The following is a 13,358-nucleotide window of genomic DNA, read 5'->3' on the forward strand; positions in this document are numbered from 1 at the left end:
ACGCAATAAATTACTTTTTGAAGTGCAGTGACTCATGTTAGTGCCCGACTGTTTCTAATTTGCATCAACAACTTTGATTCAGAAATGTAAAATGGTCACATTTGCGGATGATACAAAACTGAGGGGGTGAGCGGGCGGGCGGTTGAATCTGAAGAGGCAGTCAGCGACCTGTAAAATGAATTTGATAAAAGATGAAAGTGATTGGAAGAGTTGCAGCTGAAATTAAACATCGGGTAATGGCCTGTTTCTATTCTGTTCATTCTATTTCAACTGTTATATTAGGACTAAGTGGCACTTGTAAAAACTAGTGAAAAGACAAATTTACGACTGAGATTACAAAGTTTGTCTTCGCATGATTAATCAATACATGGAACTGTAGTATGGGGGTGGTGGGGGACACTTTCGAATCACCTCAGAAACAGCTAATGCTGTGATGGGAGAATTAGAGGTTCTTTGGGTGGTTGGTTGAATAATTTCCTTCATTATTTGTACCTTGTGTCAGCTGTGGCTCAGTGGGTAGCTCTGAGTAAGTGATTGGTTGGTGAGTGTTTCTCTCTCTTTTTTTTAAACTTGGGCATTGGTTTAAATTAAGAGCTAGGATTAAACATTGAAAACGTGAAAACTTAATTAATTAAATAAAATACATTAGAGATGGCAGGGCATCTGGGAGCTGGTGGACACCAGTGTGATCCACGGCAACTACATCTGGAGTAAGTGTTGGTGGCTCGAGGAAATTCGGCTCCGTGTTGATGAGCTGGAGTCCGAGCTTCAGGTACTGCGAGACATCAGGGTGGGGGAGAGTTACCTGGATGCTGCGTTCCAGGAGGCAGTCACCTTAGGTTAAATCATTCAAATTTGGTGGTTAGGGACAGGAGGATGTGATTACAAGTAAGGAAGGTATGGGGACCCAGGATGTAGTGATGGAAAAGCCTCGGCCTTTGCTCTTGTCCAACAGGTTCGAGGCTCTTGCTCCCTGTGTGGACGAGAGCAGGTACTGCAGGGAGGATGAGCAAACTGACCACAGCACCATGGTACAGGGGGTCATTCAAGTTGCGGGAGCAAAAAGAAACGTGTAGTGGTAGGGGGACAGTATAATTAGGGGGATAGATAAGGTTCTCTGCAGCCGAGAGCGTGAGTCCCAAAGGCTGTGTTGCCTGCCCTGTGCCAGGGTTAAGGACATCTCTTCAGGGTTGCACAGGAACTTGGATTGGGAGGGGAAAGATCCAGTTGTCATGGTCCATGTAGAGACCAATGATATAGGTAGGGCAAACAAAGAGGTTCTGCTGAGGGAGTATGAGCAGCTAGGGGCTAAATTAAAAAGCAGAAACACAAAGATAATAATCTCTGCATTACTACCTGAGTCACACAAGCAAATTTACATAGGGTAAATAAGATCAGAGAGATGAACGCGTGTCTCAAAGACTGGTGCGGAAGAAATGGGTTTCAATTCATGAGCCACTGGCACCAGTATTCGTGTAAGAGGGAACTGTTCTGTCGGGACGGGCTTCATTTGAACCAGGCTGGGACCAGCGTCTTGGCGAATTGAATAACTAGGCTGTAGATAGGGCTTTAAACTAAATTGTGGGGGGAGGGATCAGGTGAGCTGAAATTTAACAAGTTAAAGAGAAAGGAGAAGACAATAAAACAGGGTAGAGATAAGGGTAATGATAACCAGAGTGTGACAGAAAGGGACAGAGCATTTAAACATAAGAGTGCATCAGAAATTAGGGTCAGAGTAGGGAAAAATGGTAAAGAGACAAAATTAAAAGCTCTTTATCTGAATGCACGCAGCATTCATAACAAGATAGATGAGTTGACGGCACAAATAGAAATAAATGGGTATGATCTGATAACCATTACAGAGATGTGGTTGCAAGGTGACTAAGTCTGGGAACTGAATATTCAGGGCTAATTGCCATTTCCTAAGGATAGGTAGACAGATAAAGCTCTTTAATAATGGATGAGATCAGTGCAGTAGTGAGAAATTATATTGGCTCAGAAGATCAAGATGTAGAATCAGTGTGGATGGAGATGAGAAATAATAAGGGAAAGAAGTCACTGATGGGAGTAGTCCCAGCAAGTAAAAGAGCTGGAGCGGCATACCACTTCAATCTCCAGCGCAAGCTGCTCCAAGGATTTTGAGATCGGCAACTGGGTGACGTCATCAAAATCCTGGTCACCGTTTTGGAGCGTGGACAGGAACATCGGCCAGAGGAGTGGGAAGGTCGGGGCTGATGAGCGGCGAGTATTTGTGGCGAGATGTGATGAATGTTTATGGCAGAGGAGCAGCGAGAGTGGCGAAGGTGCGACAGATGAGGGTATGGGGCCCAGAAGAGCCGAGGGCCCAGGGGCAGCACGGGCCAGCCCACACTGCAATATGTGTGTGCACTAGGTCCATGCAGCAGAGCAGGTCTCCAGTTGTCTTGGTTAATCCTTGCCACTGGACCACGACCTAGCTCTGTCAAGCCCGTGTGGTGGCTGGTGTGCAGCGGTCACCACACATTAAAAAAATCCATGCACAGATGTCTTTCACCCCCTCAATTGAGGGAGTGCAGCGAAGGTTCACCAGACTGATTCCCGGGATGGCAGGACTGACATATCAAGAAAGACTGGATCAACTGGGCTTGTATTCACTGGAGTTCATTAGAATGAGAGGGGATCTCATAGAAACGTTTAAAATTCTGACGGGTTTAGACAGGTTAGATGCAGAAAGAATATTCCCAATGTTGGGGAAGTCCAGAACCAGGGGTCACAGTCTAAGGATAAGGGGTAAGCCATTTAGGACCAAGATGAGGAGAAACATCTTCACCCAGAGAGTAGTGAACCTGTGGAATTCTCTACCACAGAAAATTGTTGAGGCCAATTCACTAAATATGTTCAAAAAGGTGTTAGATGTAGTCCTTACTACTAGGGGGATCAAGGAGTATGGCGAGAAAGCAGGAATGGGGTACTGAAGTTGCATGTTCAGCCATGAACTCATTGAATGGCAGTGCAGGCTCGAAGGGCCGAATGGCCTACTCCTGCACCTATTTTCTATGTTTCTATGTTTCTATGTTTCTATGTTTCTATGTTTCTATGTTTCAAGACTGGAACATCGGGTCCTTCATCAATACACCTGTGAACTCATGGAAGCAAGTCATCCTCGTTAGAGGGACCGCCTTTGGTTTAATTAATGATCTCATTTTAAAGGATCCTCTTGGGAAGAGTGATCATAGCATGGTAGAATTTCAAATTCAGTTTGAGGGTGAGAAAGCTAGGTCTCAAACTAGTGTCCTGAACTTATAAAGGTATGAAGGCAGAGTTAGCTAAAGTGGACTGGGAAAATAGATTAAAGAGTAAGACAGTAGATAAGCAGTGGCAAACATTTAATGAGATATTTCATAACTCTCAGCAAAGATATATTCCAATGAGAAAGAAAGACTTTAAGAGACAGATGAACCATCCATGGCGAACTAAGGAAGTAAAGAATGGTATCAAATTCAAAATAAAGGCATATAGGCCCCAAGTTTCCACATGATTTGCTCCTGACTTTTAGGAGCAACTGGTGTAGAACGGAGTATATTAGAAATCTGAATTCTCGATAGTTAGTTTGCTCCAGTTCTAGTCAGTTAGAACAGTTTCACTTTGGAACAGAATTTTTTTTTAAAAGGGGGCGTGTCCGGCCACTGACGCCTGATTTCAAAATTTCGTGAGTGAAAACTTACTCCAAACTAACTTAGAATGGAGTAAGTGAAGATTTTTTTACGCTCGAAAAAACCTTGTCTACACTTTAGAAAATCAGGCGTAGGTTACAAATTAGGCGTAGGGAACGAGGTGGGGATGGAGTGGGGGGGGAAGGGAAGTCAATAAATTCTACAATCAATCCTTAGTTATACTTATACAAATATTATACAAATAAATCCAACCTGAATAAAAATTTATAATCAAAGAAAAGATTAAATAAACCATGTTCCTACCTATGTGAAATTGCTTCAGGCAGGCCTTTCATGTTGGAGACAGGCAGCGGTGTGGCGTCAGTGTCTCGACGGCAGTGGCAGCAAGCTTCGAGCTGAGCTGCAGTGCTTGAGGCAGGCCTTCATTCTCTTCGTGGCTGGCCGCGAAGAAGCAGCACCAGACGGACCCGAGGCCATTCGGCCATGAGATATCAGCGGCGTCAGTGGCTGGCCGGCAGCCGAAGAATCAGCAGCGGACCGACATGAGGCCATTCGGCCATAGGATATCAGCGGCGTCAGTGGCTGGCCGGCAGCCGAAGAATCAACACCTGACACACGCAGCTCTTTATGGTGCTTGAGGCCATTCGGCTACGCTTTCGGGACGGCGTCAGTGGCTGGCCAGCAGCCGAAGATACAGCAACAGCCTTCGAGCTGTGAGGGGGACTGAGGCCATTTGGACAGGGAGAGGCAGCCACATCGACAGTTTTATATTTAAATTTGCAGAATGGGTGCTGCATTGTCAACACCACGTATTATTGCAAAGTTGAATTGGCACTCTTATTTCTCCAAACACACAGTCCTTAATTTGCATGCACCAATGCAGCACCGGTTCTGCAAGTTTAGCAGTGAAAAGCTGAACTCACTGATTTCAGCAGGTGATTTATTCAGCAGTTCTGCTAAAAGCACTCCCTCACATACAGAAATATCAAAAAAAATTAAATTACAAGCCTTTGCAGGGGTCCAAGAAACAAATCTTCACTTTTCCTGCAGTATTTTTAAAAATGGCCGAGTGCCAATGTTTGTGTGAGACTGCGCGTGCGCATGCGCACGCGCAGGGTTGCCGGCACCACGAAGGCTAATTTAAATTGTACCCACCCCCTGCTACTTAGAAAATCGGCGCGTGTGTTAGGCTCCGCCCCCTGCTGCGAAGAGCGCGCCGCGCCAAGCAGACATCGAGCTCCAAGGAGCTCGAGAATATCGGACTTTTTTTTGGCGCAGTTTTCGACGCGAAAAACAGGCGCCCAGCTCGGAGGTGCGCCGTTTTCGCCGCGGGACGAAACTTGGGGCCATAATGTTGCGAAGAATAGTTGAAGGCCAGAGGATTGGGACATTTTGGGAAAACCGCAAATGTAATGCCCCAATTTAAGAAAGGAGGGAAACAGAAAGCAAAAAACTATAGATTGGTTAGCCTAACAACTGTCGTTGGGAAAATGCTGGAGTCTATTATTAAGGAAGTAGTACCAGGAAAGTTGGAAGCTTTCCATATGCGCAGCCTCAGATCTATACTCCACATACGCTGGCAAAACCGGGTGTCAAACTTTGAGGTTCTGGAGAGAGCACAATCAACTAGCATCGAGGTTGTGATCATGCGAGCCCAGTTCCAGTGGGCTGGACATGTCATCCACATGGATAAGTCAAGGATCCCTCATCAGCTTCTTCACGGCGAGCTCTATGAAGGTCGAAGACACCAGGGGCGTCCCCAGAAGCGCTACAAAGATTGCATCAAGGCTAACCTCCAGTACTGTGGTATCCGACCAAAAGACCTCGAGAATACAGCAGCTAATAAAATCCAGTGGCGAACCCTCATGAGGACTGCCTGCCAGACCTTCGAAGAAAGCCGATGTCAACGCCTGCGGGACACTAGAGATAGACGACATCAGGTGGCAGTACTGTCAGCATCAGGCACATCAAACTTCCCTTGTCTGACATGCAAGGGACTATGTGCATCCAGAATTGGCCTATATAGCCACTTGAAGACACATGCCATTGATGATTAGCACATCAACATCTTTGTTGGATACGACAGACTACCAAGACTAAGACTAGTAGCAGGACATTTAGAAATTCATAATAAAGTCAAGCAGAGTCAGCATGGTTTTATGAAAGGGAAATCATGTTTGACAAATTTTCCGGAGTTCTTTGAGGATGTAACGAGCCGGGTGAATAAAGGAGAATCAGTAGATGTCGTGTATTTGGATTTCCAGAAGGCATTCGATAAGGTGTCACATAAAAGGTAACTGCACAAGATAAAAGCTCACGGGGTTGGTGATAATCTATTAACATGGATAGAGGATTGGCTAACTATCAGAAAACAGAGAATCGGGATAAATGGGACATTTTCAGGTTGGCAAACTATAACTAGTGGAGTGCCACAGGAATCAGTGCTGGGGCCTAAACTATTTACAATCTATATCAATGGCTTGGATGAAGGAACTGAGTATAATGTAGCCAAATTTGATGATGATACAAAGATAGGTGGGAAAGCAAGTTGTAAGAAGGATGCAAAGAATCTGCAAAGGGATATACACAGGCTAAGTGAGTGGGCAAAAATTTGGAGACTGAGTATAATGTGGGAAAATGTGAGGTTATCCACTTTCATAGAAAAAATAAAAAACAAATTATTATTTAAATGGGGAGAGATTATAAAATGCTGCAGTACAGAGGGATCGAGGAGTCCTTGCACATGAAACTCTTTTTAGTTTACTGCACCTGGTAATCCCAGGCAGTCTCCCATCCAAGTACTAACCAGGCCTCACTCTGCTTAGCTTCCGAGATCAGACGAGATCGGGCGTTTTCAGACTAGTGTGGCTGCAGGCTAGACCTACTGCACCTGGTATTCCAAGGTGGTCTCCCATCCAAGTACTAACCAGGGCTGACTCTGCTTAGCTTCCATGATCAGATGAGATTGGGCGTTTTCAGACTAGTGTGGCCGTAGCCAAAAATATGGAACGCAGAAAAAGTTAGCATGCAGGTGCAGCAAGTAATTAGGAAGATAAATGGAATGTTGGCCTTTATTGCGAGGCGGATGGAGTATAAAAGTAGTGAAGTCCTGCTACAACTGTACAGGGTATTGGTGAGACCATAACTGGAGTACTACGTACAGTTTTGGTTTCCTTATTTAAGGAGGGATATATTTGCATTGGAGGCAGTTCAGAGAAGGTTTACAAGGTTGATTCCTGAGATGAAGGGGTTGTCTTATGAAGAGAGGTTGAGCAGGTCGGGCCTACACTCATTGCAATTTAGAAGAATGAGAGGTGATCTTATTGAAACATATAAGATTCTGAGGGGGCTTGACAGGGGGGTAGATGCAAAGAGGATGTTTCCCCTCATGGGGGAATCTAGAACTAGGGGGCATATTTTCAGAATAAGGGGTCGTCCATTTAAAACAGAAATGAGGAGGAATTTCTTCGCTCAGAGGGTCGTGAATCTTTGGACTTCTCTATCCCAGAGAGCTGTGGAGGCTGAGTCATTGAATATATTTAAGGCGGAGATAGACAGATTTTTGAGTGATAAGGGAGTAAAGGGTTATGGGGAGCGGGCAGGGAAGTGGAGTTGAGGCCAGGATCTGCTCAGCCATGATCTTATTGAATGGCGGAGTAGGCTCGAGGGGCCAAATGGCCTACTCCTGCTCATATTTCTTATGTTCTTATGAGTCAGAAATTTGTGGGCTCAAGTCCACCACGAGTGACTTGAGTACATATATCTAGGCCGCCAGTGCAATAGTGAGGGAGTGCTGCACTTTCGGATAAGACATTAAACCAAGGTCCTGTCTGCTCTCTCAGGTGGATGTAAAGGTTCCCATGTCACTATTTGGAAGAAGAGCAGGGGAGTCCTCCCCAGTATCCTGGGCAATATTTATCCCTCAATCAACAGAACAAAAGCAGATTATCTGGTCATTATCACATTGCTGTTTGTGGGAACTTGCTGTGCACAAATTGGCTGCTGCGTTTCCCACATTACAACAATGACAACACTTCAAAAGTACTTCATTGTCTGTCAAGTGCTTTGTGACGTCTGACGGTTGTGAAAGACGCTATATAAATACAAGACTTTTTTCTTTTTCTTTCTTGTGCTGTTGTGTCATATTTTGAGTAAATGCTACAGGGTCTCTGTCTTAGCAAACAGTCATGAGATGAATGACCAGTCAGTCTATTTTTAGGCAGTACTAGTTAAGGGAGAAATGTTGACCAGACATCAGGAAAATGTCCTGCTCTTCTTCAAGTAGTAGCATGCGAATTTTTAAGGACATGTTTATTTGTACTGTAAAAATGACTGCCCCTTGTCTCTGATTGGTCCCCCTGAAGTTTCTCTGGAATGTGTCACTGGAACCGCCCAGCCCAAGTTCTCACTGACTTTGCAAATTGTAACTCGATCCACTTTGACTTCCAGAAGCCACAGAGGACAGAGTTCCCCAGAAGCCACCAAATGCCAGCCGAAGTCCTTTGCCCCAACGCAAGTACAACCCTCCCCCAGCCAAAGTCCCTTACCCCCCTAGTGTGTAGATTATTAACAGGTTTATTGGGTATGAAGTGAATAGTGACAGTGTCGTGACTTCTCGTTTGGAAGAACCTCTTTCCCCTCCGATCCCTCACCTCGTCTCTCTTCCCACCCTCCACTCTGACTCTCTCTTCCCCCCCATCCTATCTCTCTCTTTCCCCACCCCAGGCTCTCTCTCTCTCACCCGCCCCCACCCCCCCTGCCCCCACACCAAGCTCTCTCTCTTCCCCAGTCTCTCTCCCCTCCAGGCTCTCTCTCTCTCCCCCAAGCTCTCTCTCTCTCCATTCCAGACTTTCTCTCCCCCTCCCAAGCTCGCTATCTCCCCTCCCCCCAAACTCTCTCATTCCCCCATCTCTCTCCCCTCCAGGGTTTCTCTCTCTGCACCGCTAAAGCTCTCTCTCCATTGTCTCTCTCCTCCCTAAGCTCTCTCCCCCCCGCCCCCCCCCCCAAGCTGTCTCCCTCCTCCCAAGCTCTCTTGCTGCCCCAGTTTCTCTCTCTCCCCTCCAAGCTCTCTCTCTCTCTCGCAAGCTCTCTCCCCCACCTCCCCAAGCTCTCTCTCTGCCATCCCCCCAAAGCTCTCTCTCTCCCCCATGTCTCTCCCCTCCAGGCTCTCTCTCTCTCTCTCTCCCCCCTGCCCCCCAAGCTCTCTCCCCCCCCCAAAGCTCCCTCTCTCCTCCAGTCTCCTTCTCTCCCCCAGTCTCCCTCTCTCCCCCAGTCTCTCCCTCTCTCCCCCAGTCTCTCCCTCTCTCCCCCAGTCTCTCCCTCTCTCCCCCAGTCTCTCCCTCTCTCCCCCAGTCTCCCTCTCTCCCCTTCCGCCACCACCCCCCCACCCCCCCGTCCCCCACACAAGCTCCCTCTCTCCCCCAGTCTCCCTCTCTCCCCCAGTCTCCCTCTCTCCCCCAATCTCTCCCTCTCTCCCCCAATCTCCCTCTCTTCCCCAGTCTCTCTCTCTCCCCCAATCTCTCCCTCTCTCCCCCAGTCTCCCTCTCGCCCCCAGTCTCCCTCTCGCCCCCAGTCTCCCTCTCTCGCCCAATCTCTCCCTCTCTCGCCCAGTCTCCCTCTCTTCCACAGTCTCCCTCTCTTCCACAGTCTCTCTCTCTCCCCAATCTCTCCCTCTCTTCCCCAGTCTCTCCCTCTCTTCCCCAGTCTCCCTCTCTCCCCCAGTCTCCCTCTCTCCCCCAATCTCTCCCTCTCTCCCCCAATCTCTCAATCTCTTCCCCAGTCTCCCTCTCTCCCCTTCCGCCAACCCCCGCGCCTCACACAAGCTCACTCTCTCCCTCAGTTTCTCTCTCTCCCCCAGTCTCCCTCTCTCTCCCCCAGTCTCCCTCTCTCTCCCCCAGTCTCCCTCTCTCTCCCCCAGTCTCCCTCTCTCTCCCCCAGTCTCCCTCTCTCTCCCCCAGTCTCCCTCTCTCTCCCCCAGTCTCCCTCTCTCTCCCAGTCTCCCTCTCGCCCCCAGTCTCCTTCTCTCCCCCAGTCTCCCTCTCTCCCCCAGTCTCTCTCTCTCCCCCAGTCTCTCCCTCTCTCCCCCAGTCTCCCTCTCCCCCCCAGTCTCTCCCTCTCTCCCCCAGTCTCTCCCTCTCGCCCCCAGTCTCCCTCTCTCCCCCAGTCTCCCCCTCTCTCCCAGTCTCCCTCTCTCTCCCAGTCTCCCTCTCTCCCCCAGTCTCTCCCTCTCCCCCAGTCTCTCTCTCTCCCCCAATCTCTCCCCCAGTCTCTCTCTCGCCCCCAGTCTCCCTCTTTCCCCCAGTCTCCCTCTCTCGCCCAATCTCTCCCTCTCTCCCCCAGTCTCCCTCTCTTCCACAGTCTCCCTCTCTTCCCCAGTCTCTCTCTCTCCCCAATCTCTCCCTCTCTCCCCCTGTCTACCTCTCTCCCTCAATCTCTCACTCTCTCCCCCAGTCTCTCCCTCTCTCCCCCAGTCTCCCTCTCTTCCCCAGTCTCCCTCTCTCCCCCAGTCTCCCTCTCTCCCCCAGTCTCCCTCTCTCCCCCAATTTCTCCCTCTCTCCCCCAGTCTCTCAATCTCTTCCCCAGTCTCCCTCTCTCCCCTTCCGCCAACCCCCGCGCCTCACACAAGCTCACTCTCTCCCTCAGTTTCTCTCTCTCCCCCAGTCTCCCTCTCTCTCCCCCAGTCTCCCTCTCTCTCCCCCAGTCTCCCTCTCTCTCCCCCAGTCTCCCTCTCTCTCCCCCAGTCTCCCTCTCTCTCCCCCAGTCTCCCTCTCTCTCCCAGTCTCCCTCTCGCCCCCAGTCTCCTTCTCTCCCCCAGTCTCTCTCTCTCTCCCCCAGTCTCCCTCTCTCTCCCCCAGTCTCCCTCTCTCTCCCAGTCTCCCTCTCTCCCCCTCTCTCCCAGTCTCCCTCTCTCCCCCAGTCTCTCCCTCTCCCCCAGTCTCCCTCTCTCCCCCAGTCTCGCCCTCTCCCCCAGTCTCTCCCTCTCCCCCAGTCTCCCTCTCTCCCCCAGTCTCTCCCTCTCCCCCAGTCTCCCTCTCTCCCCCAGTCTCTCTCTCCCCCAGTCTCTCCCTCTCTCCCAGTCCCTCTCGCTCCCAGTCTCCCTCTCTGCCCCCCCTGCCGACTGTCGCTGCCACGGTTCAGCTCTCTCTCTCCCCGCCCACCCTGCCACCTCTCTTCCCCACCAGGATCTCGCCGAGGATCAGAATGCTGGGTTGGCGGTTGCTCTCTCCCTACGCGGAATGTGTTCGGACTGATTGCTGGGTCCTACTTCCGGTCCGGGGCCGTACTTCCGGTTCGGGCAGGAAGCATCGGGAGCGGGGACTCGACAGAAAAAGTACAGTACAAATAGTCAGTCTCAATTTTTAACATCCATCTGAACCATTGCAATTGGTCAAGATCAAGGTTTAAAACTCATACAAACAAATATCATGAAGAATATCTTTACTCAAAATATGATGATGATTAGTAGAGGCAAAAGCATGGGTGTACAGTAATTTAAAATGCAGTTAGATATATTGATGGGAGATTAGAGTATCGGTAATGGACTTTAATCGGCCAAAGGACATCAGGCTCACTGACTCTTCTCAACCAATTCTCCCTTGAAGATGTCAATAGCAATCACAATTTAAATGTTTGAAAAATCTGGAGAATCAAAGATGGAGAAGAATGCTGCCATCGATAAAGATTTTCTATAAAAGTTCTTGAATTTTGAAAAAGAAATGGTCAAGGAGGGACCCCCTGTCTAACTTTGTACATGCATAGCACGAAGTACACATTATAGCATCTGACCTATTGCACTTATCATCAAACTGACAGAAATATTTATCATTCAGCATAGGTAGCTTAAACATGAATAGTTGTTGATCAATAGCCTGTATCTTACCATCTCGCCTGTTCAGCTTTGCAAAGCCAGGGTTGTGACTGCTGGACAACTCGGAGGAGGAATCAAACACCAGCTGAGGCAGATCAGACACCAAGTGATCATCACAGTCATCTGCCAGACAAAGAAAAGCATTGCGTTAAAATCAATTAGCTGCACAATTGCTGCTGCAGAGAGGCGGCAAAGAATTTTAACAAAGCCTTCAGAGACCTAGAAGGTTGTCAAGCTGAAATTGTTGACATATTGTATACCAAAGACTGAGCACGTAAAATGCTCTCTTACATACTAAAGCAACTTGTATATGTATTTGTTTACGCATTTTCCCCTTTTCTTTATGATTATTTTCAACCCTTCTTTAGGATCAGCCATGCTCTTATTAAATGGTGGAGCAGGCTCGAGGGACCAAATGGCCTACTCCTGCTCATATTTCTTCTGTTCTTCTTATGTTCTTAGGTTCTGCTTTCCTACAATACACACAAGTGCAAATGAGAGGATTGGTAAGTGGCCTGCTCATTGTCCTCTGCCAATGGCGCTCTGCAACCCCCAATCTGCGGTGAATGAGAATGAAGCAGGTAAATTCACCATCCCTTTTCTCCCTCATGAAAGTGCCATGTCTTGAACCAGTTCCTTCCCTTAAACAGCTCAACTGGGGTAGAGAACCCACCACATGAGGTGTAGAACTTAGCATTCGCAAATCAACGGCAGAACACAGCAGTAGAATAATTGGCAGTCAGCGGTGAAGCGATGGCGATCGCCGCTGACATCGACGAAAGCTGCCCACAAAGATCTAGCCAACTCTCTGGCACCAATTTCCACTCTCCCAAGCTTAGTTCGAATCTAGGTCAAAATCAAGTGCATCATCAGCATCCAGCACAGTGATTGCCACCAAGCAGGCTAAGCAGCCAATCACATTGAGGAATTCTCAAACACAGCCAACCAGAAATTAAAATGCACAGATTATAACTTACTTTTAATAAATTTTACAAACAACAAAAGAAAGATCGTATATACATAAAAGGGCTGAAATATCATGAACAAACATTAAAAAATATTATATTAAAAACTTGTCATTCTTAATCATATTAATGGAAACATTTGACATTCCATAAATATAAAATTTGTTTTTCAGGGCCAGAATAGTTGTTCAGCAGTTGGTATGGTAAGGTTTAATGTTTTAGGGGGGTTTACCAGCGATATTCCATTGTAAACGGGGACATTTTCATCAGTTGAAATTATTTGAATTGATTGCCGGCTCTGGGGAGCTCCATGGCACAATCTGTGGCGAAGCAGGGAATGACTGAATGTAACTTCTGGATTTCTACATTTATCTGCTATAAGCATAAACGTGTATGTTAATGATAGAATTGATATGGGATGTATGTAATAAAGGTGAATTTGGTGTGTATGTATAAACGTCAAAAGTGCCGATTACACGGATGGGCTACGGTTTGAACTCAAGTGCATAAAATGGATACATCCATTTCAAGTCTCCGCTGGGTGAGCGGAGCTTAAGGAATAAAAGATAACATGACTTTCAGGGTAAACAAATCTATCGAAACTCACCAAACTAGCAGAATCAATAAAAGGTGTTAGTACGAAAACGATGAACCTGATCAAGAAACGGCACCATATATGAGGAAAGCCAATTAAAGATCTGCCAGGAAACTAAGTCTCAATCCTGGGCTTTACCAACTTATGCTAAGAGACAATTGACTTAAAAGATATTAAAAAAAGGAACCCAAAGCCTGTTCGCTTTCTCTTGATGACCACATGCCAAAGCAGGAAGTCTCTCTCTGCAGAACAGACCAAGCAGCAATAAATAAGACCAT

The 13,358-nt window shown here is 47.7% G+C and overlaps 1 protein-coding gene and 2 pseudogenes across 1 annotated transcript in view; all 3 read right to left on the reverse strand.

The window, feature by feature from the left end:
• LOC139253730 (contactin-associated protein-like 5) overlaps positions 1 to 12,293 on the reverse strand; it is a 1,639,232-nt gene extending 1,626,939 nt beyond the window's left edge. The window contains exons 1-2 of the mRNA XM_070873523.1: positions 12,230 to 12,293; positions 11,533 to 11,643 (exon numbers count right to left, since the gene is read on the reverse strand). Of these exons, the coding sequence (XP_070729624.1) occupies positions 11,533 to 11,643; positions 12,230 to 12,293 (175 nt within the window). The remainder of the gene's footprint in view (positions 1 to 11,532; positions 11,644 to 12,229) is intronic.
• Positions 6,411 to 6,529, reverse strand: LOC139260482 (5S ribosomal RNA; annotated as a pseudogene).
• On the reverse strand, positions 6,532 to 6,650 carry LOC139260506 (5S ribosomal RNA; annotated as a pseudogene).
• Positions 12,294 to 13,358: the final 1,065 nt, after the last annotated feature.

The sequence above is a fragment of the Pristiophorus japonicus genome, chromosome 3, assembly GCF_044704955.1.
Source record: "Pristiophorus japonicus isolate sPriJap1 chromosome 3, sPriJap1.hap1, whole genome shotgun sequence".
Classification (NCBI taxonomy): Eukaryota; Metazoa; Chordata; class Chondrichthyes; family Pristiophoridae; genus Pristiophorus; species Pristiophorus japonicus.